This window comes from Anomaloglossus baeobatrachus, chromosome 4 (assembly GCF_048569485.1).
Source record: "Anomaloglossus baeobatrachus isolate aAnoBae1 chromosome 4, aAnoBae1.hap1, whole genome shotgun sequence".
Classification (NCBI taxonomy): domain Eukaryota; kingdom Metazoa; phylum Chordata; class Amphibia; order Anura; family Aromobatidae; genus Anomaloglossus; species Anomaloglossus baeobatrachus.
The window spans coordinates 150,245,662-150,272,225 of NC_134356.1; the positions used below are offsets into that span (position 1 = coordinate 150,245,662).

Consider the following 26,564-nt stretch of genomic DNA (forward strand, 5'->3'; position numbering starts at 1 on the left):
GAGAAAGTGGTGATGGCCAACTCACTGAATGAATTTAAGAGAGGAATGGATGCTTTTCTTGATGGCAAAAGTATAGAAGGTTATAAATAGCATAATCTTACAGGTAGATAGAAGAGCGACCAAGATTATTAGAGGAATGGGTGGGCTTCAACACCAAGACAGGTTATTAAACTTGGGGGTTATTTAGTTTGGAAAAACAAAGGCTTAGGGGGGATCTAATCACAATGTATAAACATATGAGGGGACAATACAGAGACCTTTCCAAAAATCTCTTTACACCTAGGCCTGCGACTGGAACACGGGAACATCCGCTACGTCTTGAGGAAGAAGGTTTAATCATAATCACAGACTAGGATTCTTTACTGTACGAGCAGTGAGACTATGGAACTCTCTGCCACATGATGTTGTAATGAGTGATTCACTACTAACATTTAAGCAGAGCCTGGATGCCTTTCTTGAAAAATTTAATATTACCAGTTATGTATATTAGATTTTATGACAGGGTGTTGATCCAGGGAACTAGTCTGATTGCCATATGTGGAGTCAGGAAGGAATTTTTTTCTCCATTGGAGCTTGTTTGACACATTGGGTTATTTTTGCCTTCCTCTGGATCAACATGTTAGGCTACGGGTTGAACTAGATGGACTAAGGGGCACTTTGCACACTGCGACATCGCAGGTGCGATGTCGGTGGGGTCAAATTGAAAATGACGCACTTCCGGCATCGCATGCGACATCGCAGTGTGTAAAGGCTGGATGATACGATTAACGAGCGCAAAAGCGTCGTAATCGTATCATCGGTGCAGCGTCGGCGTAATCCATGATTACGCTGACGCGACGGTCCGATGTTGTTCCTCGCTCCTGCGGCAGCACACATCGCTGTGTGTGAAGTCGCAGGAGCGAGGAACGTCTCCTACCGGCCTCACTGCGGCTTCCGTAGGATATGCGGAAGGAAGGAGGTGGGCAGGATGTTTACATCCTGCTCATCTCCGCCCCTCCGCTCTGATTGGCCGCCTGCCATGTGACGTCGCAGTGACGCCGCACGACCCGCCCCCTTAACAAGGAGGCGGGTCGCCGGCCACAAGGACGTCGCACGGCAGGTGAGTGTGTGTGTGAAGCTGGCGTAGCGATAACTTTCGCTACGCCAGCTATCACCACATATCGCTGCTGCGACGGGGGCGGGCACTATCGCACTCGGCATCGCAGCATCGGCCTGCGATGTCGTAGTGTGCAAAGCCCGCCTTAGAGTCTCCCTGCAACCTTAAAAACTATGAAGCAGTGTGTGTGCAGTGACGTCCATTAGATCATTGGAGTTCCCAATGAGCTCTGATGAACCCGTGAAGTCACCATGGTGACACCCGCTGTAGCACAAGTGTCGCTGGGGTGACATCAGGATGTCATCAGAGTTCAGTGGGATCTCCAATGACCTCTTGGACGTGACTGCACGCACACTGCTTTCTGGATACTCACCTGTCACTGGCGATGCTGTCCCCGATGCTGTCACCGCAATGCTCTGGCTTACAGGTCTTCAGTGCAGTGAATAATTAATGAATATAGTGAGCGGGGTTTAGAAGCAGGAGGCAGCAGATCCGAAGAAAACAGCACTGGATACAGGTGAATATAGAACATCATTTTATTTCAAAGACCCTTGTTTTCTCCGGTATGTGTCACACTGATGTCACACGTATGCAAACACAGATGTCACACGTGTGAAACACGTATGACCATACCGATGCGTGTGGCTTGTACCTGATTAAACAAGGACATCTGAAAGGGGCCTAAGAGTAACAAACATGGATGTGATCCATGGATCTAAAGGGATTAAGGGGGATATAGTAGCTCTTGAGGAGGTCTTTTAAGTTAGACAATTGTCTTGCGGTCATTAATGGAGTGTCAGACAACAAGGGAGCTAGGATGGGGTGAGACTTAAGGATGGGCCAATGCCTCTTGTGTATATTTCTCATATTTTCCCTTTCATAGTTATATAGTCCAATGAAACGGCCATTAGAATCATATCCATCAAGCCTGCCCCTGTACTGTAACAGCTATTCCTTGGGCATGTTCTTTGCCCTTAAATAGCCTCTTTTTATTGACATGTTGCTGTATCCACGCTCCCTAAATTTCTCCCTGAAAATTTTGCACTGTTGTTCTAAATTTTCCTTAGACGAGTAAATTCTGAGGAACTGACCGGTTGGGATGGCACGTGGTGTATGCACAGAGTTAGCATGTAGATATGAATTTATTGCTGTAGTCAAGCATTACACATCGGTCTGAATCAACTGTTGCTCATCGACTTGGATGTTGATGTCTAAAAAATCAATCATAGTGGAACTTTACTTATGTATAAGCTTGATGTTAAATATATTCTGATTAAGTTCAGTCATGAATATGTCAAGCTGCTCAGCCGTGCACTGCCACAAAAATAAAATATCATCATGAGTACTGCACATAGGCAGTACTTAATGCGCCGTCGCCACCAAAAACCATCCTCTCCCAGTAACCCAGGAAGAGGTTGGCGTATGATGGCGCACAGGGTACGCCCATCGCGGTTCCACACTTCTATTAGTAAAAAATGTCTTTGAAAACAAAAAAATTGTGAGTCAAAGCTGAGTAGCTCAAAAATCAGCTCCCAACTCATCATCCCGACTGGTGGTCCCCAGAAGAAAAGCAAACTTGTTTAATACACATATATAACGTTTCCACGTCTGTAGTAACCATAAGTACACCAGCATCCACAAAGATACCGTCAAGCCTATTTAGGACATCCGTTGTGTCCTTAACAAAATATAGGAGTGTTTCTACTAAAGGTTTGAGATGGTAATCAACAAACTTGCAGATTGGGTCACATAACTCGTCTGTACCAGACACGATCGGATTTCCGGATAGGTTGACAGCATCTTTGTGAATTTTTGGGAGAAAATAAAATTTAGGGATACGTGGATATTTCAACAACAGACCATGCAATTTGAAATCTATCAGACCAGAACTGTGGGCCTGATTCACAATACACTGTAGCTCACTCGAGACGGATGAAAAGGGATTCTATGTCAGTTTGATATAGGTCACTTTGTCCCACAGTTGTTCGAACGCCTCTTTTTCATAGAGGTTGGTTGTTCACAGCCTTAATGACCACATCATCCAAACTCTGAAGCTCATGAAGAGAATCTCTTTGGCTTTTGTAAGATTGTCATCTTTACGTCTACTGCTCACTTGTTTCAGGTCATTTACCACCAGCCTTGTGAATATATCCACAGCTCAGCAGACGGACAAAGAGGGAAAACTCATTGATCTGGGCAATAGAGAGCAGGGAAATTTACCTGAAGGGTAAGGGGATTGTTTCTCCAAAAGTCCCTGTAAAGCTTGTAAGGCCTCTCACTCAGGCCTCTCACTCAGCGTTGCTCTCCAAGCCAGAACCAACATCCTTTAGTATAAAGTTTCTTCAAAGTTAGTTTCCTATCAAAAATGTAGGTATCCTTCACAGCTGAAAAATAATGAAAAGATTTAGTCAGTGAGAAGGAGAGGCCCTTAGAAAGGACCTCCACCTTTGCGTCTGATAGGATGTGCGAAGACATATTTATGCCATCCTGTGCATATACTGTATTTCATAAATAGATAAAAAGTATGTACCGGTGTGTGTGTGTATATATATATATATATATATATATATATATGTATATATATATATATATATATATATATATATATATATATATATATACAGCACTGTACCAGCATATATTTTTTTTTCTTTTAGCTGAACTCAATAGCAGATATGTACAACAGTATTAGTACTGATTGCATGTTCCTATGTCTGGGTCAATCATTTTATGGATAAATGTAACTTGCTCAACTGAAAGTAATTCCCAAATATAATGTACAGTCTATTGAAAAATTGAGTACACCCCTCACATTTTTGTAAACATTTTATGTTTTCATGGGACAAATAGTCAGTGTACAGCTTGTATAACAGTGGAAATTTGGTTTGCCCTCTAACTCCAGATTAAAGGTTATCATTCTGTAGTCAGCGTAGGGTCAATCAATCTAATATATAAAGCTGAGTGTATGTGTGTGTGTGTGTGTGTGTGTGTGTGTGTGTGTGTATGTGTGTATGAATGTCCGCTAAAGGAATCTGCACCGTCGCATGTACAATCACGAAATTTTGCACAGACACTCCATGTGACTCAGGGAACGTCATAGACCAGTGATGGCGAACCTATGGCACGCGTGCCACCAGGGGCACGCTGAGCCCATTCTGGTGGCACGCGTGCTGTCGCCCGACCCTGCAGCTTTGATCTGCTAGTGCAGTCGCGCCGGCAAATCAAAACTGTGTTGGAGCGGAGGAGACATTTCTCCTCGCTCTGACACTCCTCCTCTCCCAGGCTGCAGTGTGTTACCTAGGAGACGGAGGAGCGTCAGAGAGCGGCGCCGGCGCCGTCTGCTGGCCGCGTGGGAACTGAGGACCCAGCAGCGCGCAGCGGGGGAGCGTGTGCAGGTAAGTTGTGTGCTGCTTTTTTTTTTTTTAACTCGTGTGCGGCAGCGCCAGCATGGGGTGGGGGAACGCACATGGCAGCGTGGAGTTTGAGAGGGGGAACGCACATGGCAGCCCGAGGTGGGAGAGGGGGAACGCACATGCCAGCGTGGGGTGGGAGAGGGGGAACGCACATGGCAGCGTGGGGTGGGAGAGGGGGAACGCACATGGCAGCGGGGGGGGTCGGAGAGGGGGAACGCACATGGCAGCGGGGGGGGGGGGAGAGGGGGAACGCACATGGCAGCGGGGGGGGGTCGGAGAGAGGGAATGCACATGGCAGCGGGGGGGGGTGGGAGAGGGGGAATGCACATGGCAGCGTGGGGTGGGGGAGGGGGAACGCACATACCAGCGTGGGGTGGGAGAGGGGGAACGCACATGGCAGCGGGGGGGTGGGAGAGGGGGAACGCACATGGCAGCGGGGGGGGAGAGGGGGAACACACATGGCAGCAGGGGGGGTGTGGGAGAGGGAGAACGCACATGGCAGCGGGGGGGTGTGGGAGAGGGGGAACGCCCATGGCAGCGGGGGGGTGGGAGAGGGGGAACGCACATGGCAGGGGGGTGGGAGAGGGGGAACGCACATGGCAGCGGGGGGGGTGGGAGAGGGGGAACGCACATGCCAGCGTGGGGTGGGAGAGGGGGAACGTACATGGCAGCGTGGGGTGGGAGAGGGGGAACGCACATGGCAGTGGGGGGGTGGGAGAGGGGGAACACACATGGCAGCGGGGGGGGGGGGGGTCGGAGAGGGGGAACGCACATGGCAGCGGGGGGGGTGGGAGAGGGGGAACGCACATGGCAGCGGGGGGTGGGAGAGGGGGAACGCACATGGCAGCGTGGGGGTGGGGGAATGCACATGCCAGGGTGGGGGAATGCACATGGCAGCGTGGGGTGGGGGTGGGGTGGGGGAACGCACATGGCAGGGTGGGGGAACGCACATGGCAGCGTGGGGTATGGGGGAACGCACATGCCAGGGTGGGGGAATGCACATGACAGCGTGGGGTGGGGGTGGGGGAATGCACATGCCAGTGTGGGGTGGGGGAACGCACATGCCAGCGTGGGGTGGGGGTGGGGGAACGCACATGCCAGCATGGGGGGGATGACATGCATGCCAGCATGGGGGGGAAACATGCATGCCAGGATGGGGAACAATGCATGCCAGGATGGAGGAAACATGCATGGCAGGATGGAGGAAACATGCATGGCAGGATAGAGGAAACATGCATGGCAGGATGGAGGAAAACATGCATGCCAGGATGGGGAAACATGCATGCCAGGATGGAGGAAAATATGCATGCCAGGATGGGGAAACATGCATGCCAGGATGGAGGAAAACATACATGCCAGGATGGAGGAAAACATGCATGCCAGGATGGGGAAACATGCATGCTAGGATGGAGGAAAACATGCATGCCAGGATGGAGGAAAACATGCATGGCAGGATGGAGGAAACATGCATGCCAGGATGGAGGAAACATGCATGCCAGGATGGAGGAAACATGCATGCCAGGATGGAGGAAAACATGCATGCCAGGATGGAGGAAAACATGCATGGCAGGATGGAGGAAAACATGCATGCCAGGATGGAGGAAAACATGCATGCCAGGATGGAGGAAAACATGCATGCCAGGATGGAGGAAAACATGCATGCCAGGATGAAGGAAAACATGCATGCCAGGATGGAGGAAAACATGCATGCCAGGATGGAGGAAAACATGCATGCCAGGGTGGAGGAAAACATGCATGCCAGGATGGAGGAAAACATGCATGCCAGGATGGGGAAACATGCATGCCTTTATTTACCTGGATGGGGTAAATTAACCAGGATTGGGAACATTTACCAGGAATGGGGTACATGCCAGGATGGGGGAACATTTACAAGGATGGGCAATATGTCAGGATGGGGTACATTTACCAGCATGGGGGAACATACCAGAATGGGTAACATTTACCAGGATGGAGGACATTTACCAGGATGGGGCCATGATGGGGATAAATATACCAGAATGTAGGAAATCTATATCAGGATCGGGGACATGTTTACCAGGAAGTGGCCAGGAAGGGGGACATAACTACACAATGAAGGGGGAGGGGAGCCACTCGTACGTCTTTATGGGATTTCAGGATGTTCAGACTTTGAAATGTAGATGTGGATTACAGGGTGACATCTGATTGTATTCCAGGCTAAAATCTCTGTCTAATATGCTGCAATTTTTTTCCAGAAAGATCAATCCAACTGCTGTGTCTGGAAAGGGCAGGGGCTCAGCTTCAATGTGTGGTAAGCAGGCATGAGCGTGATGCCCCCTGCTGAAGAGAAGAGAAGACTGCAAAGGTAAGATTAACATCAATTCTTTACATAATAGGATTGGTTGGCACTTCGGAAAAAAAATTGGATTTAGGGCTACAGTATGGGCACTCGGCATGTGAAAGGTTCGCCATGACTGTCATAGACTATGTTTGGGCGGGAAAATGTAACCCCGTCCTTTCCAGTTACTCTACAAAAATCCTGCCTCCATTAATCTGAATGAAGCTGGGAGCTCCTGGTTATAAATAGCAACTGTCAGTGGTTGCTATAGGAACAAAATAAACTGTTAGTAAACGAAGCTTATGTGTGAGGTAAAAAGATGTCGGTGGTGAGACGGATAGAGAAAGACAGAGACAACCCGGCAAAGAGACAGCCCGGGAAAGAGACAGCCCGGGAAAGAGACAGACCTAGAAACAGACAGCCGGGAAAAGAGACAGCCAGGCAAAGAGACAGCTGGGCAAAAAGACAGCCGAGCAAAAAGACAGCCGGGCAAAAAGACAGCCGGGCAAAGAGACAGCCGGGCAAAGAGACAGCTGGGCAAAGAGACAGAGAGAGAGAGTCAGACAGATACAGAGATTGAGACAGATAGACTGATGCAAATACAGACAGAGACATAGAAACAGACAGACAAGGAAAGAAACAGACAGTGAGACAGGCATCGACACACAGACAGAGACTGGGAGAGAGACAGAGAGACAGTTACTATCCCGGGTACTACAGCTAGTATTACATATAATTTGTCTGAAGCAACTAGACACCTAAACTAACGACTACTTAATATTTAACTGTTATTTAAATTATATTCATAGGGGATACACTGAAAATGTTATTAAAACACTAGTGCAGTGATCAGTATCCTAAAAAAAACCCTTCTTAAACAGCTATGCTTTGAGGTGAATTCCAAATCTCTGATATATCTCAGAGATTATAGTAAGTGGTCAAGTAGCATGCTGCAGTATTTATCAATAGTAAGAAGGACAGTGGCGTAACTAGAGTTGGATGGGCCCCGGTGCAAAGTTTAGACCTGGGCCCCCCCTCCACATACACAGACACTTGGGGTAGGGGATAATGACACTGACACTCGGGGTACAGGATAATGACGCTGACACTTGGCTCTCACCCACAGCACCCTGAAATCCCTCTATCAGCACCCAGCTTTCCTATGTTCTGATATTTAGCTTGTCCTCAGCACCCAGCTTTCCCATATCAGAGCATGAGAAAGCTGGGTGCTGAGAGATGTATATCAGAACATGGGAAAGCTGGGTGCTGAGAGATGTATAGCAGAGCATGGGAAAGTTGGCTGCTGAGGGAAAGAGCCTTTTTCCCTCAGCACAAAACATTTCCATCCCATACTTGTATCTTTGTCCCCCCTGTATAAAGTTCTCAAAATACTATAACAGCCCCCACATAGCCTTCCAAATAATTGTATAAAGGGTCCCACATAACCCTTCATATATTAGAATGCAGATACATAGCCCTCCATATATGATAATGCACCCCCATAATCCTCCATGTATAAAGTAGCCCTTCAATTATAATGCATTTCCCATAGTTCTCCATGTATTAAAATTCACCCCATAGTTCTCCATATATTATACTGCACCACATAGTCCTCCATGTCTTATAATGCACTTCCATAGTCCGTGTATAAGGTAGCCTCCATAGTCCTCCATATATTATAATGTAGCCCCCATAGTCCTATATGTATTATAACACAACCCCATAAAACTTCAGATGGTATTATGCAGCCCCATACTCCTCCATGTATAATTCACCCCTATATTCCATGTATAAGGTGTCCCTTCATTTTGTATTATACAACCCCCCCCCCCCCCGACCTCCATTTTAATGCAGCCCTATAGACCTCCAGTATAATGCAGCCTCATAGACCTCTATGTATATTACACCTCTATATTCAATGTTTAAGAGGTGTCCTTCATGTTTATTATGCAGCCTTACCAGGCCTCCATATATAATAATGTAGCCAACCTCTCCAGGCCTCCATGTATAATATAGCAGCCAGCCTCCCAGGCCTCCATGTATAATATAGCAGCCAGCCTCCCCAGGCCTCCATGTATAATATAGCAGCCAGCCTCCCAGGCCTCCATGTATAATATAGCAGCCAGCCTCCCCAGACCTCCATGTATAATAATGCAGCCAGCCTCCCCAGACCTCCATGTATAATAATGCAGCCAGCCTCCCCAGGCCTCCATGTATAATAATGCAGCCAGCTTCCCCAGACCTCCATGTATAATAATGCAGCCAGCCTCCCCAGGCCTCCATGTATAATAATGCAGCCAGCCTCCCCAGGCCTCCATGTATAATAATGCAGCCAGCCTCCCCAGGCCTCCATGTATAATAATGGAGCCAGCCTCCCCAGGCCTCCATGTATAATAATGCAGCCAGCCTCCCCAGGCTTCCATGTATAATAATGCAGCCAGCCTCCCCAGGCCTCCATGTATAATAATGCAGCCAGCCTCCCCAGGCCTCATGTATAATAATGCAGCCAGCCTCCCCAGGCCTCCATCTATAATAATGCTGCCAGCCTCCCCAGGCCTCCATGTACAGTATCATGCAGCCTCCCCACCCCAGGCCTCCATGTACGGTATCATGCAGCCTCCCCACCCCAGGCCTCCATGTACAGTATCAGGCAGCCTCCCCACCCCAGGCCTCCATGTACAGTATCAGTTAGCCTCCCCACCCCAGGCCTCCATGTACAGTATCATGCAGCCTCCCCACCCCAGGCCTCCATGTACAGTATCATGCAGCCTCCCCACCCCAGGCCTCCATGTACAGTATCAGGCAGCCTCCCCACCCCAGGCCTCCATGTACAGTATCATGCAGCCTCCCCACCCCAGGCCTCCATGTACAGTATCAGGCAGCCTTCCCACCCCAGGCCTCCATGTACAGTATAATGCAGCCTCCCCACTCCAGGCCTCTGACCACCGTGTACTCACTTATATATATATATATATAAAAAAAAACACGTACTCACCGCACTCCTCCTTCCACTGCTGCTCTGTCCTGACGTCTCCTTGTTCCACTGCTGCTGTACTCCCTGCTCTCCTCCTTCCACTGCTGCTCGTCCTCCCCTCTCCTCGTTCTCCCAGTGCTGCGGTCGGCGTCCTCCCTCCCTGCGCTCTGTGCACTCAGCACAGCAGTCGCACAGGAGTGACGTCACCGCGCAGGCACAGGGGGAGAATGATGATGCAGAGCGGCGCCGGCCGCTCTATGCTTCATTATTACTGTGCGCGGTGACGGGGGAGGGGGGCCCCGGTGCCGCCGCTGACATCGGGCAGGAGGGCCCGGTGTCGGGGGCGGCAGCGGGTCATATAGTGGGCGCGTGCACTGTGACAGATCAGCGCAGCTTCTCTCTCACTGAGAGGAGCTGGCTGCTGATCTGCCGGGTCCCCGCTGGCCCCAAACCGCCCGGGCCCGGTCGCAATGGCGACCGCTGCGACCGCGGTAGTTACGCCACTGAAGAAGGATATCACTGCATTACCTAATTAAAATGTATTAATGTCTTCCCCGACATGTTTTACATACACTGGTGTCATCAGGGGATCCTACATGTTTACTCTCAGTAACTTTAGAAAGACAGTGGTCGTCTTTGAGGTGTGTTTGGGTCCATTATCATGTTGCAAGACTGCCCTGTGGCCCAATTTCGGAAGGGAGGGGATCATGCTCTGCTTCAGTTTGTCACAATATATTTTGGTATTCATTGTTCCCTTCTCGCAGCCATCAGTACTTATGGAGCACCAAACCATGACACTTTCACCTCCATGCTTAACTGTAGGAAAGACACACTTGTCTTTGTTGTCCTCACCTGCTTGCTGCCCCACACACTTGACACCATCTGAAGCAAAAAAATTATCTTGGTCTCATCAGACCACAGGACATATTTCCAGTAATCCATGATCTTAGTCTTATTGTCTTCAGAAATCTGTTTGTGTGTTTTCTTGTGCGTCATCTTTATAAAAGACTTCCTTAAGGGACGACAGCCACACAGACCAATTTAATGCAGTGTGCAGCACATAGTCTGAGCACTGACAGAGTGACCCTCCACCCCTTTAACCTCTGCATCATTGCTGACAGCACTCGCACACCTATATTGAAAAGACAAAGGCGTTCAACTTCTTTGGTCGACCATGGCTAGGCATGTTCTCAGTGGAATCTGACTTGTTGAATCATTGTATGAGCTTGGTCACCATGCTGCAGCTCAGTTTCATGATGATCTTCCTATAGCCTAGGCCATCTTTATGTAGAGAAACAATTGTTTTATTCTGATCCTCAGAGAATTCTTTGCCATGAGGTGACATGTTGAACTTCCACTGACCTGTATGAGAGAGTGTAACACTGATGAGTCACATGACACTGGGGAGGGAAATATATGTAATAAAATGTGAGGGGTACACAGTCTCTTGTGATATACTGTAAACCTAGCCTTGAGCAAATTTTACATGGCTGTATTGCATCTGTATTATGGCCAGACCTAACAGCATCTTTGGTCTTTGTTAGTTATTTTTTCCTTTATATATATCATTCATGTGAAATTTGGCTTTAATTAATTCATTTTTTGGCAACAAAAATACATAATGTTAATGTTAAATCTCTTAAGTTTGCAATGAATCTGTACCACAAGTGTGTTAAATAAAACCATTAGTCAGTGTATATACTAGAAAATGGGAGATCAGCGTTAAGACTGTTTAGCCATAATGTGGCGATTAATATTCTTAACAAAAGTAGGAGTTTAGAGTTTTTTTTCTTTTGGTTCCCTATATAATTAATATGACATTGTAATTATACCATGCAACATTACTTCCTTTACATATCACAATGAAAATGCTCAATTAAGTAAGCACAACCTCTCATAAGCTTTCTTCTCCTTAATAATGTGTATGTATCCTTTTATGAAACTGTTACAGGAGGCTATATTTAAGTGTGTTCAAGAAGGACGACTGTAAAACACTTTCCATTGAAAAGCAATAGGTAGAAGTAAAATTAAAGTACAATACAACATCCCCCAGCAGACTAGAGAGAAGAGCAGATTATCTTTTGATTTGAGAATATCACTAAAGACTGAGTGGGATTCAGTGTTCAGCTTTAGAAAAACCTATTAATGTGCAATGTTTAATACATCATTAGTGAGGATAAGGTCAGCATTTCAAATAACAACATCATAACAGCAATGAGATCACTAGAATAAAACCCTGATAATAAAGGGTATTCTGGGAATAAAAAATGCCCAGGATTGTAAGTATACTTACCTTTGGAATCCTTCAGTTTCTCCTTTGCTAAAGTTTAAATCCCTGAAATGTGCAATAAGAGCCTGTTATAGTGACACCACTATGCTCGACACATAATACAGCAGGCCAAAATGAAGTCACTAGTCAGCCAATAAAAGTATAAGCAGTTGTACTGGGGCATATCAACCTTGTAGTTGTTTGATTTTTTTTAACGTAGCAAAAACCTATTTAACCCCCTATCTCTATCCAAATATCAGAATGACAATTTTATTAGGACTAATCAGCTAAATTGTCCTCCCTTGTTTAATAAAGGTAAAGATTTCATGATAAGATTTGTAGTGTGAGTTTATGCAAACACCAAAATACAGTACTTTATGTTGGACCTTATCTATCATAAGAGAAAAAATACTAACAAACCCTATAACCAAATATTTAATTTTAAAAATACAAAATTATATATTTATTTTTTTAGGTGCATGGGAGAAACTTGTTGTCAATTGATTTCGACAGAAATTCTCATACAGAAAAAATATATGATGATCATCGGAAGTTTACTCTAAGAATTGTCTATGATCAATTGGGGCGACCACTTTTATGGCTTCCAAGCAGTGGACTTGCACCTGTTAATGTGTCTTATTTCTTCAATGGTCGCTTATCTGGACTTCAACGTGGAGCAATGAGTGAAAGAACTGAGATGGATAAACAGGGGAGAATTATTTCTCGTGCTTTTGCAGATGGAAAGACATGGAGTTATACATATCTTGAAAAGGTAAGAGGTGCTTGTTGATAAAAATGCATTAATTATAGGGAACTTGACAGCTAATTCATACTGCCTGAACTGTGCACAGCATACTGTAAATCAGAGACCTGTTTTTTTAATTATAGACATGTATGTTTCACTCTGAAATCCTATAGTGTTTCAGAGGAAACATACTGACCGGTCTCTCCTTATGTTTGTGTATAATTAAAGGCCTGTCAGTCTTGGCGAGAGGGATAGGAAGAAGCCAATGGCCACCTACGTCTAGGACTAGTCATCCTACTTACATCATCCCTAGCCACCAATCCAAATTGTGTTTTAAAAGTGAAACATACATGGCTGCAATAACAGAGTCAGTCTCTAATTTTTGTGGCTCATGAATTGGGCAGTATGACTAAGCTGATAGGTTCTCATTAAACACAACACATTAGATGAATTGAAAGCAGCATGCTATAGAGTTATAAGTTATAACAACTGAGCTCCATGGTGAGAATTGGGTCTACATTTCATGTACAGTTTGATTGACAGCCTTCTCCATACAGATACTTATACAGGGGCAGCTGGCAATTAATGTATATGAGTGGAGTAAGCAGGACTTTCACAAACCTCTCCCTAATATCTCAGTAGTGTATATTCACATTGTGCTTTGGCTGCATGTCAGTTTCTTCAATCAGGCTACTATCCGACGTGACCCCTGATGAAGCCATTTAATTAATTTAGGCAGATGAGACCACTCTGTGTGCTGTGTAGCCCCTGTTTCAGATAGGTTCACATTTTGCAGTCAGGCACAAAGATGTGGTTAAACCTACCTCAGAAGAATGAATAATGCATAAACAGAGGCCAGTAAGAGCACAAAGGGCCTCAGTCTGCTACACCAAGGGCATCCACACTAATTCTGTTTTTCAAAGCTTGGGACAGAAATCCTGACATCAGGACCACAAGCTTTATCTTGCCACAGAAGCTAGGACCTGAAATGCAGTAGCATGTTTGTTACCTCAACCCATGTTTTAGCTATCCTTTAGCCTGACAATTCTGTTCCTGTCCATGATCTCATAGTATTGACTTGGCTTCCTGTCCTCTCTGCAAATCTGCTCCATCGGCCAGCTGCTACTGTGTGGACCCAAATCACTCAAACCACTCTTCAAGGGTTAAAGGTGAAGGTGAGGGCAATCCCGGGATCTGGTAAATGAAGTGGCTAGCATTAAGCCTGTGTTTTAAAACCCTATTAAAAGCTATCAGGCTATCATACACAGTGCCCCCTGATCAATAAGAAGTTCAGATTGGTAGAAGTCCAGGCCATAAGGGGTGCTTCACACACAGCGAGCTCGCTGCCGAGATCGCTGCTGAGTCACGCTTTTTGTGACGCAGCAGTGACCTCATTAGCGATCTCGCTGTGTGTGACACTGAGCAGCGATCTGGCCCCTGCTGCGAGATCGCTGCTCGATACACACAGCCCTGGTTCGTTTTCTTCAAAGCCGATCTCCTGCTGTGACACACAGATCGCTGTGTGTGACAGCAAGAGAGCGACAAATGAAGCAAGCAGGGAGCAGGAGCCGGCGTCTGACAGCTGAGGTAAGCTGTATCCAAGATAAACATCGGGTAACCAAGGTGGTTACCCGATATTTACCTTAGTTACCAGCCTCTGCAGCTCTCACGCTGCCTGTGCTGCCGGCTCCGGCTCTCTGCACATGTAGCTGCTGTACACATCGGGTTAATTAACACGATGTGTACAGCAGCTAGGAGAGCAAGGAGCCAGCGCTAAGCAGTGTGCGCGGCTCCCTGCTCTCTGCACATGTAGCTGCATTACACATCGGGTTAATTAACCCGATGTGTACTGTAGCTAGGAGAGCAAGGAGCCAGCGCTCAGTGTGCGCGGCTCCCTGCTCCCTGCTCACACTGGTAACTAATGTAAACATCGGGTAACCATACCCGATGTTTACCTTAGTTACCAGTCTCCGCAGCTTCCAGACGGCGGCTCCGTGCAAGCGCAGCGTCGCTTGCACGTCGCTGCTGGCTGGGGGCTGTTCACTGGTCGCTGGTGAGATCTGCCTGTTTGACAGCTCACCAGCGACCATGTAGCGATGCAGCAGCGATCCTGACCAGGTCAGATCGCTGGTCGGATCGCTGCTGCATCGCTTAAGTGTGAAGGTACCCTAAGTTTCCCACCCATTGTTAGAACTAAGGAGGTAGACGCTGTTGAGTCTTCTTAGCAGTATGTAAACAGCTGAAGATGGGTAATGAACTATCTTAAGCCTACTATTTGCAGATGAGTACATCATTCAGTAATGAGTATGGCCTTGGTTCATTAAGGCTTTGTTTTTCATATATCAATCTTAATGAGAGTGGTGCAGTAACACAATGCACCAAATTCATTAAGAGGGCATGCCACTTAATGGATTTGGCACATCTTATGTTATATGCTTCACTGTGCTTCACCTTAAATGATACTCCACTTACGTACTAGAGTAAGGGGTGCTTCACACACAGCGAGCTCGCTGCCGAGATCGCTGCTGAGTCACGGTTTTTGTGACGCAGCAGTGACCTCATTAGCGATCTCGCTGTGTGTGACACTGAGCAGCGATCTGGCCCCTGCTGCGAGATCGCTGCTCGTTACACACAGCCCTGGTTCGTTTTCTTCAAAGCCGCTCTCCTGCTGTGACACACAGATCGCTGTGTGTGACAGCAAGAGAGCGACAAATGAAGCGAGCAGGGAGCAGGAGCCGGCGTCTGACAGCTGAGGTAAGCTGTATCCAAGATAAACATCGGGTAACCAAGGTGGTTACCCGATATTTACCTTAGTTACCAGCATCTGCAGCTCTCACGCTGCCTGTGCTGCCGGCTCCGGCTCTCTGCACATGTAGCTGCTGTACACATCGGGTTAATTAACCCGATGTGTACAGCAGCTAGGAGAGCAAGGAGCCAGCGCTAAGCAGTGTGCGCGGCTCCCTGCTCTCTGCACATGTAGCTGCATTACACATCGGGTTAATTAACCCGATGTGTACTGTAGCTATGGTAGGAGAGCAAGGAGCCAGCGCTCAGTGTGCGCGGCTCCCTGCTCCCTGCACACACAGCTGTGCGCTGGTAACTAATGTAAACATCGGGTAACCATACCCGATGTTTACCTTAGTTACCAGTCTCCGCAGCTTCCAGACGGCAGCTCCGTGCAAGCGCAGCGTCGCTTGCACGTCGCTGCTGGCTGGGGGCTGTTCACTGGTCGCTGGTGAGATCTGCCTGTTTGACAGCTCACCAGCGACCATGTAGCGATGCAGCAGCGATCCTGACCAGGTCAGATCGCTGGTCGGATCGCTGCTGCATCGCTAAGTGTGAAGGTACCCTTACACTTCAGGTGTAAGGACTTGTCTGCAGAAAAAAGACCATTGGACCAATTCATGTAGAGCGCAGTTCACGGTTCTAAAGGTCGCTTTACACACAATGACATCGCTAACGAGATGTCATGGGGGTCACGGAATTCGTGACGCACATCCGGCTTTGTTAGCGACATTGTTGCATGTGAAATGCATGAACGACCGTTAACGATCAAAATTACTTACCTTATCCTTGATCGTTGATCGTTGACGCGTCGTTCTATTCCCAATTATCGTTGCTGTTGCAGGACGCAGGTTGTTTGTCGTTCCTGTGGCAGCACACATCGCTATGTTTGACACCGTAGGAACGAGGAACATCACCATACCTGCGGCCGCCGGCAATGAGGAAGAAAGGAGGTGGGCGGGATGCTCCACCCGCTCATCTCTGCCCCTCCGCTTCTATTGGGCGGCCGCTTAGTGACGTCGCTGTGATGCTGCAAAAACCACCCCCTTAGAAAGGAGGCAGTTCGCCGGCCATAGCAATGTTGCTAGTCAGGTAATTACGTTTGACGGGTCCGAGTGATGTTGTGCGCTACGGGCAGCGATTTGTCCATGATGCACAACCGACGGGGACGAGTGCTTTCACCAGCAACATCGCTAGCGATGTCCCTGTTATAAAGTGCCCTTAAGGGATGTAGGCTTTTTCTATCACAGAGTGCTGGTTATTTCGATCTCAGTGTTATGTTTATTAGATATTTTATTTCTTGTCAGTTTAAGGTACACAGAATGCCAGGCATAAGATTTGTAGTTAGAGTAAAGCAATCATACCATTACTCTTATTAGTGTCTCAGCTGCCAAAATTAAGCCATTGTCCTCTAAGCCACTATTTCCTTATGTGAGTGGTGATAGTAGACCCAGTGGAGCTGTCACCACAGGGGTCTCACATGCAGTCCCAGGTGAGGGACGTGGCATCAGGCAAATACCTCCATCAATGCACACTTAGCATTCAGGGGTGTTTCCCGGGGGCTAAGTTCTAACCTAGGGGGCAGCTTATGGTAATTAAGACACTGACAAGCAGGTGGGGGGGTTGTTGCCAGTTGGAGCTGGATACACATGCTATGGTCATGGTATCCTTCATCTATAGGAGCATAGGCGGTGACTGCAGACTATACTGATGGGATATACAAAAGCTGTGGGCCAATCAAAAGTTTGAAGCCTGTAGTTATCGCCTGGTATGGGGGAAGTGGCAGTACCTGTCCCAGTTTGGGATCTTGTAGACTGGGGGCATTTCATTTTAGCTATCTAAACAGAGGTGCTGTAAAACCAAGGACGGAAGAATAAAAATAATTGCATCGTTATCCTGCATAGGTGATTAGTACAACCTACAACCTCAGATCTTCAAATCTGGCATAAGAAACTATGGCACTTTTGCTAAACTTCACAGACAGGCGTAGATACACTTTACCTCAACTCCTCTCTAGCTCCACTCATTTCCACACAGATGCTTCTAACTGGCGTGAAGAGCACGCCAAAAGTCATGACTATTCAAAGTGTTTTACACAACTTTTCTGATATAAACTCTTTGATGTGTGAACACCCTTGTGTCCAATCAATATGGTCAATATGATTTGGCTTGGTTAATGACATGCTTGCTGGGGATCTCAGAACCTGAATTCACATGATCACAACCAATAACAGCTTACTATAAAATGAGAGAAGTTGGTCTGTAATTGATTTTTCTTGGATAAATGCATTCAGGGAAAGTTAACAACAGAAGACTATTGCTGTAGTCATAACTTTAATCTTGCAGGCAGAATGTCATGTTTTATATATGTATCTCTAACAAAATATGCTTAAACTTTTTAAGTCAACAAGTATGATTGTTTTTCAAAAATGTACAATTTGACTGAATTAAATTTTGTTGTAATAACTGTCATAAAATTTTATGTACCAAGCATTGTGCATTAAAATAATAAAATAAGTGGTTTTTACCATCAAAATTTACAGTTCAAAATGTTATTTCATAATATTAGACATATCTCTTGAGAATATTCTTCATCACACAGAGTATTTTGCCATTTGATTACTGATATATCTTTATACACTTATTGTTTTGGACATTGTGTTTACTGTTAAATAATGTAATTAATATTTTTTTTGTTTTTAGTCTATGGTGCTACTTCTTCAAAGTCAGCGTCAGTACATCTTTGAATACGACTCATCAGACCGCCTTTACTCTGTAACTATGCCGAGCGTAGCAAGACACAGTATGTCAACTCATACATCTATTGGCTACATCAGGAATGTGTACAATCCTCCAGAAAGCAATGCATCTATTATATTTGATTACAGTGAAGATGGTCGGATTCTAAAAACTTCCTATCTTGGCACTGGCCGACAAGTGTTTTATAAATATGGAAAACTTTCCAAGTTATCCGAGATCATTTATGACAGTACTGCAGTTACTTTTGGCTATGATGAAACCACAGGAGTTTTAAAAATGGTCAACCTCCAAAGTGGTGGTTTTTCATGTACAATTCGCTATCGTAAAATTGGACCCTTAGTGGACAAACAAATATATAGATTTTCTGAAGAAGGCATGGTGAATGCAAGGTTTGACTACACATACCATGACAACAGTTTTCGTGTCGCAAGCATTAAGCCCATCATAAGTGAAACCCCACTTCCTGTTGAACTGTATCGCTATGATGACATTTCTGGAAAAATTGAACATTTTGGTAAATTTGGGGTAATTTACTATGATGTTAATCAGATCATTACTACTGCTGTAATGACATTGACAAAACATTTTGATACTCATGGCCGGATCAAAGAAGTCCAATATGAAATATTTAGGTCACTCATGTATTGGATGACTGTGCAATATGACAGTATGGGACGAGTTATAAAAAGAGAACTAAAGCTTGGTCCCTATGCAAATACCACTAAATACACATATGAGTACGATGGAGATGGTCAGCTGTTGACAGTTGCTGTTAATGACAGACAAACATGGCGCTACAACTATGACCTAAATGGTAACCTGTATTTGTTGACTCCTGGAAATGGTGTACGTCTTCTACCACTCAGATATGATCTCAGAGACCGAATCACACGTCTAGGGGATGTACAATATAAAATAGATGATGATGGGTTTTTGAACCAAAGAGGTGCAGATATTTTTGATTACAACTCAAAAGGTCTTCTCACCAGAGCATACAACAAGGTTCTTGGATGGAATGTACAATATCGGTATGATGGACTTGGCCGTAGAGCGTCATGCAAAACTAACTTAGGTCTCCATCTTCAGCTCTTCTATGCTGATCTCCACAACCCAACACGAGTTACCCATGTTTATAATCACTCAAACTCGGAAATCATTTCTTTGTATTATGATTTACAAGGACACCTCTTTGCAATGGAGAGCAGCAGCGGGGAAGAATATTACATTGCCTCTGATAACACAGGAACACCACTGGCAGCTTTCAGCATCAATGGAGTCATGATTAAACAGCTGCAGTATACACCTTTTGGTGAAATTTATTTTGATTCCAATCCAAACTTCCAGCTTATTATTGGGTTTCATGGAGGACTATATGATCCTTTAACAAAACTTGTGCATTTTGCCCAGAGAGATTATGATGTGTTGGCGGGACGTTGGATATCTCCCGATTACACAACGTGGAGGAAAATTGGAAGGGACCCTGCTCCTTTCAATTTATACATGTTTAAGAACAATAATCCTTTAAGTACTGAAATGGACTTAAAAAACTATGTGACAGGTAAGTGAGTACTGCCAAACAGGGTCTTTGAAGGACATTTGTCAGGTTGAAATATAATAAAGGTGATTTAATAATGATTAAACTACTTTTTAACTGTCACTGAGCTAAGGGAAACTGTCACCTTGGAAAATGCTATTTACCTGCAAATATGGTACTAAACTGCAGGTATATAGTGTTACAATACTGCCTGGCCACCTTACTGTAACTGGGACTACCAGAAGAAAATGAACAAATTTTCTCTCGGGAGCCTCTGACTAGAACCTGTTTTAGACAAATTGGGGCCCAGGGTGAAAGTTAATGTGGGGCCCTTATTGGTGGAATATTTCAAGATTAACACTGTTAGTGCATAGTCAGACTACCGTATAATTTGTCCAAGGATCACATGACAATGCTCGAACTGGCTGTCAGTAGAGCTGAGCAAGTACCATAATATTCGTAATCACTATAACGAGTATGTTGTAATATTCGTGTATTCATTACTAATAGCAAGTCAATGGGAAATGCGAGTAATTTTCTGCTGGACTCAACAGTGAGGTCTGGGGGCCTGAGGAAAAGGCTAAAATAGATGGGAAAGTGATGAAACTGAATGGGGAGAGACTGGAGAAAATGCCTGCATGCATTTCTGACTCACATATGGTTTCTGGGAATGAAGATGTCACAGTATTACGCCACTGATTCTCTCTCTCTCACTCCGCTTCATACTTACCAATCACGGCTGTCACGCTGCTCCTGCGGCCTCTCATTCTTCCCTACCAGCTCATTAGCTTCATCACATATTCACTGCTTCTCCCTCTGATTGGTTGCAGCCAGACCCGCCCCAAGCTGAGTGACAGCTGTCTGATTGCAACCAATCACACCCGCCGGTGGGCGGGTCTATATCTTACAGTAAAAAAAAATACATAACTTAAAAAAACGGCATGCAGTGCCCCCCAATTTTGATATCCAGCCAAGATAAAGCCTCACAGCTGAGGGTTGATATTCTCAGGCTGGGGAAACTCACGTTTTTGTGATCCCCCAAGCCTAAAAATATCAGCCAGCAGCCGCCCGGAATTGTCGCATACATTAGATGTGACCGTCCCGGAGCTTTACCTCGCTCATCTCCATTACCCTAGTGCGGTGTCAATCACGGTGATAAGGAGTTAATGGCAGGCCATAGCAACCACTAAGTCCTAGATTGATCACGACAGGCGGCTCTGAGACATCTCTCATAATTAATCTGTAAGTGAAAGAAAATAAGCAAAAACACCAAAAGAATCCTTTATTTGGAATAAAATACAAAAAACCCTCTTTCACTACTTTATTAACCCCAAAACACCCAAGTCCGAGGTAATCCACAAGAGGTTCCATGACGGTCCTGGCTCTGCTACATCTGAGCCTGGAGAGACCGCAAACATGTCCGATCTCTCTAGGCTCTAGAAAAAACTCACAAGAAGGACCCATCTGGCAGCAGTGATGTCACTCAGTTCATCAGCGGTCATACCCAGGTTCCCACGATATGACCTCTGGTGACCTGAAGCACTCTGGCCTCTGTACTCCAGCGGTTTTGATTGGTTACAGAGAACTGTCAGTCAGCGTGGGGGCAGGTCTGACTGCAACCAATCACAGATGCTGGTGAGCAGAGAAGCAGTGAATATGTACTGAGGCTAATGAGCGGGTAGGGAAGAAGAATGAGAGGCAGCGAGAGCAGTGTGACAGCTACGCAACGCCAGTGATCGGTGAGTATGAAGCGTTTGGAGAGAGACGCTGGCAATGTACTGTGCAGAAAATGGTGGCAACTAGCCAATCACAGTAATGCTACAGCCAAGATGGCTGCGGCATTACTGTGATTGGTTAAGAAGCCCAACATGTATAGTGGCTGCAAATCAGACACCAAATTGGCTGGCAGGACATCTGAATAAAGCGCGGCAAATACACCATTACTCGCTATATAACGAATAGCCCAAGTACTGTACTATTCTGCGAATAGCGAATAGTAACGAATACACTCGCTCTTCACTAGCTGTCAGCCTCCTTAGCTGAGTGTGAGAGCTGCATAGAAATGCACGCTGTCACGATCAGGTCATGAGAGCCGCCAGCCAATCTGAGCATCGCAATGCGATCCTCTGTCAAGCTATACTGCCATCTGACTTCACCCATAGGCTAGGTTCACACGATCAATATTCAGCCAATTTCCACCAATATGACAGCAGATGGAAAAACAGGTACTTCTTCTGAATCAAGTAATTATTAAGCTATGAAGATTTAAAATATACCTTTTAATAGATAATTTACGAAATGCAGGAGCATAACCAAAACACACAGTGCAAATACAGTGCAATTACACTAACTATAAAAACATACACAAATCTATATATATAATTGCCTTATTCTGTCTGTCTGTCTGTCTGTCTGTCTGTCTTGCTCCAAAATTGTGTCCTTACGGTGACACAAAGCTGATTGGCCGCTGGGCTCGCCATGGCCCCGCCCCCCACACGGATTGGCCGCTCGCCCAGGCTGCGTCCCCACACGGATTAGCCGGCCGCTCGCCCAGGCTCCGCCCCCCCACAGATTGGCCTCTCGCCCCGGCACCCTACAGGCATTGGCAACTCGGCCACGCCACGCCCCACCCCCCTCATGCAATGCACGCTAGCTCTGGCCCCGCCCCCCCCCACGCATTCCCCGAACCGACACGGTCACGGAGCCACGACTCACAGGTGAGTACTGTACCCCCGGGAGCCCACATCAGCGTACGCCGCAAACCCAGCCGACACATACCCTCGCATTGCTGGGGCTGGCCGGCGTATGCTGGTGTGGGCTCCCGTGCGAGCGGGGGACAGGATACGCTGGTAACCATGGTAGCATAGTTACCAGCGCATCAAGGTCCTGCAGCGGCGGTACATACACACACACACACACATAACAGCACACACACACACATACACACACACATCAGATCACACTCACTCTCACATACACCTCACACACACATCACATTGCATCCACACACTCACAACATCCTGGGATATCGCTTGCTTCTCGGTGCCGATACTGTGCTGTGAGCTTCCAGGACCTGCCGGAGGATCACATGGCCAGAAGCATGTGGTATCTCCGGATGTTGTGAGTGTGAGCGCGTATGTGCAATATCGTCAATGTGTGTGTGCGTGAGTGTATGCGATCGGGTGTCTGTGAGTGTATGTGATCGGGTGTGTATGCAATCGGGTGTGTGTGAGTGTATGCGATCGGGTGTGTGTGTGTGTGTGTGTGTGAGTGTATGCGATCGGATCTGTGAGTGTCGGCAGAGGAGCACGGCGTGCTGGAGGAGGCTGGGAGGAGAGAGGCTGATCCTGGGGAAGGCTGGGAGGGGGAGGAGGGAGGCTGAGAGAAGAGAGGCTGATGCTGGGGGAGGCTGAGGCTGGGGTAGGCTAGGCTGATCCTGGGGAAGGCTGGGAGGGGGAGTCTGGGAGGGGGGAGGATGAGAGAAGAGAGGCTGGGGGAGGCTGAGGCTGGGGTAGGCTGGAAGGAGAGAGGCTGATGCTGGGGACAGAAAAGGCTGATGCTGGGAGGAGAGAGGCTGATCCTGGGGAAGGCTGGGAGGGGGAGGGGGGAGGCTGAGAGAAGAGAGGCTGATGCTGGGGTAGGCTAGGCTGATCCTGGGGAAGGCTGGGAGGGGGAGGCTGAGAGAAGAGAGGCTGGGGGAGGCTGAGGCTGGGGTAGGCTAGAAGGAGAGAGGCTGATGCTGGGGACAGAAAAGGCTGATGCTGGGAGGAGAGAGGCTGATGCTGGGAGGAGAGAGGCTGATGCTGTGGGCAGAGAGGCTGATGCTGCGGGCAGAGAGGCTGATGCTGGTGCAGCATGGGGGATGGAGCACAATGGGGAGTGCGCAGCATGGGGGATGGAGCACGATGGGTGCACAGCATGGGGGATGGAAACGATGGGGGGTGCGCAGCATGGGGGATGGAGCACGATGGGGGGTGCGCAGCATGGGGGATGGAGCACGATGGGGAGTGCGCAGCATGGGGGGTGGACCACGTTTGGGAGTGCGCAGCATGGGGCATGGAGCACATTTGGGAGTGCGCAGCATGGCGGATGGACCACGTTTGGGAGTGCGCAGCATGGGGGATCGAGCACATTTGGGAGTGCGCAGCATGGCGGATGGAGCACGTTTGGGAGTGCGCAGCATAGCGGATGGACCACGTTTGGGAGTGCACAGCATGGCGGATGGAGCACGTTTGGGAGTGCGCAGCATGGCGGATGGAGCACGTTTGGGAGTGCGCAGCATGGCGGATGGAGCACGTTTGGGAGTGCGCAGCATGGCGGATGGAGCACGTTTGGGAGTGCGCAGCATGGCGGATGGAGCACGTTTGGGAGTGCGCAACATGGCGGATGAAGCACGTTTGGGAGTGCGCAGCATGGCGGATGGACCATGTTTGGAAGTGCGCAGCATGGCGGATGGAGCACGATGGGGGGTGCGCAGCATGGCGGATGGAGCACGTTTGGGAGTGCGCAGCATGGGAGATGGAGCACGATGGGGAATGCGCAGCATAGGGGATGGAGCACGATGGGGAGTGCGCAGCATGGGGGATGGAGCACGATGGGGGGTGCGCAGCATGGGGGATGGAGCACAATGGGAGGTGCACACCTCCCCCAACACACACACACACGCGCACTGCACAACACACCACACACACACACTGGGAACCACAAACACCGCCCTACACAGACACCCACACACACAGACAACAACGCACACACACAACACTCAACACACAAACACCGCGGCATACATAAATATACGCACATACCGCACAACACACACATTGCACAAAACACACCTCACCCCAAAACACACCACACACACACAAACCGTGCAACACACACACAACACTCCACAAACAACGCAACACACGCAACACACATACAACACCGCTCTCACCTCCCGCCACACCCAGACAACACCCAGAACATGTACAGCCCCTACACAAACACTTGGCAACTACACACAACAACATCTAATATATATTACAAAAATTATACATTAACTACACAATAAATTCTAGAATACCCGATGCTTTAGAATCGGGCCACCTTCTAGTACATATATAAAATGTTTGATCTCACCCAGAAATTGAGATCTTTCATCACAGGTATCCGGATGGAAGCTGCAGAACAGGTAACGATACATTAAACCCTGTTGTGTCCATGTATAGCTCCTGCCCTGACAAGGGCAGTACCCAAGTGTGGGAATAAATTACCCCAAAACAAAAAGACCCTTCCTATGCGTTTGTTCCACAATAATGTGGAATTCTCAGGGGAGCAAAAATAGGGGAACAAAAAATAGGGGGTTACAGGGAGCCTGCAGTGACAGGATATAGTGGGTTGGCAGATAAATGCTTCAACCTCCGATAGCATTTTCCCATATAAAACTCACCAAATTTAAACCTCCCGCCTGATCAGACCGTGTTTGTGGTCACTTCAGAGTTACTATAGAGATAGACATCTAATATTGTTCGAATACGCATATGTCGCGGGCAGTGGGGTGACTGACCACGTCAGGGGAGGCTACCCGAGGTGCTCGGATCCGGGATCGTGGCTGGGGCTCGAGCAGCGGCCCGTCGCCCACAACAACAGAAAAGAGGGTATTTACAGGGGAAGAGTTTGTCAGTGACGCCACCCGTGGGTTGCGGTGATAGGTTGGTGACACTGCCGCTGCCTTGGTATGGGATGCCCGGGGCTGATGGAGTGGGGCAGCAAGGTGGAATCCCCTCCACTGGTAGGGGAGGTGTAGTACTGGGGCCCAGAGGATGGTTCGGGATTGCAGGGAGCAGTCTTTATAAATGGACCAGATGATACCGGTGTACTCACTGTGGTAATAAATCACACAAACTCCATGTGATAAACCAAGGCCGGTGCTTGGTCCCACACATGGGCTGACAGGGCAGGGGCCCTTTCTCCTGCACTTGTAGTTTCTTGTGTGTTGACTTAACCCACTTAAAACGGGAGAAATCCGCTCCCTGTATTTTCTGTACAGTGGGAGCCCTTGCCTGCAAATTCTGACCCTTGGGATCTCTGTGGGTTCTGGCGGACACCCTATCCCCCGCGTTGGGCTTCAGTTTCGCTCTTTGGGCTACTCGTGGGACAAGATCTGTAACCTTGTCCCCTGCTGGCTAGCAGCGGTCCTTGCCCTGGGGTCCAGGTACCCCGACTGTGCACAGCCTCCGGACTCCGGATTCCCGCTGTCGGCACCGGTGGGCTACAACCCTGCCCCGGTCCACTTAAGGTCTCCCGCCACCGGATCGCCGTCACCGTCGCCTGTGGCCCTGCTCTGTTGTCTGCCACCTAGTCAGCTCAGGTAGTCCGGTAGTCCAGGCGCTCCAACCCCTGACTACCACTTCACACTCCTCTATCTTCCTCTCTCCAGACTGTTCTCTACTCCATTCCCTAACTCACTCACGTGTTCCCTCCCCTGACACCTCAGGACCCCTAGGTGGGCGTTCTCATCTGCCTGGTCCTGCCCACTGGTGTGCCCCTATTGTCCCGGGGGGGTGACTAGGCTTTTGTGGCTGGTGTTACCTGTGTGTGGTGTTGTGTTGTTAGGCCAAGGAGGATGGAGTCCTGCACCAGAAGGATTTGTGCAGTCTCTGTGACAACCTAGTTTTGCCGGGGTGTCAC

The 26,564-nt window shown here is 47.7% G+C and overlaps 1 protein-coding gene across 6 annotated transcripts in view; it reads left to right on the plus strand.

The window, feature by feature from the left end:
* Positions 1-26,564, plus strand: part of TENM2 (teneurin transmembrane protein 2) — a 4,009,156-nt gene that overhangs the window by 3,609,226 nt on the left and 373,366 nt on the right. For all 6 annotated transcript variants that reach the window (XM_075344552.1, XM_075344547.1, XM_075344548.1 and 3 more), the window contains 2 exons: positions 12,545-12,841; positions 18,302-19,916. In XM_075344552.1, coding sequence (XP_075200667.1) covers positions 12,545-12,841; positions 18,302-19,916 — 1,912 coding nt within the window. The remainder of the gene's footprint in view (positions 1-12,544; positions 12,842-18,301; positions 19,917-26,564) is intronic.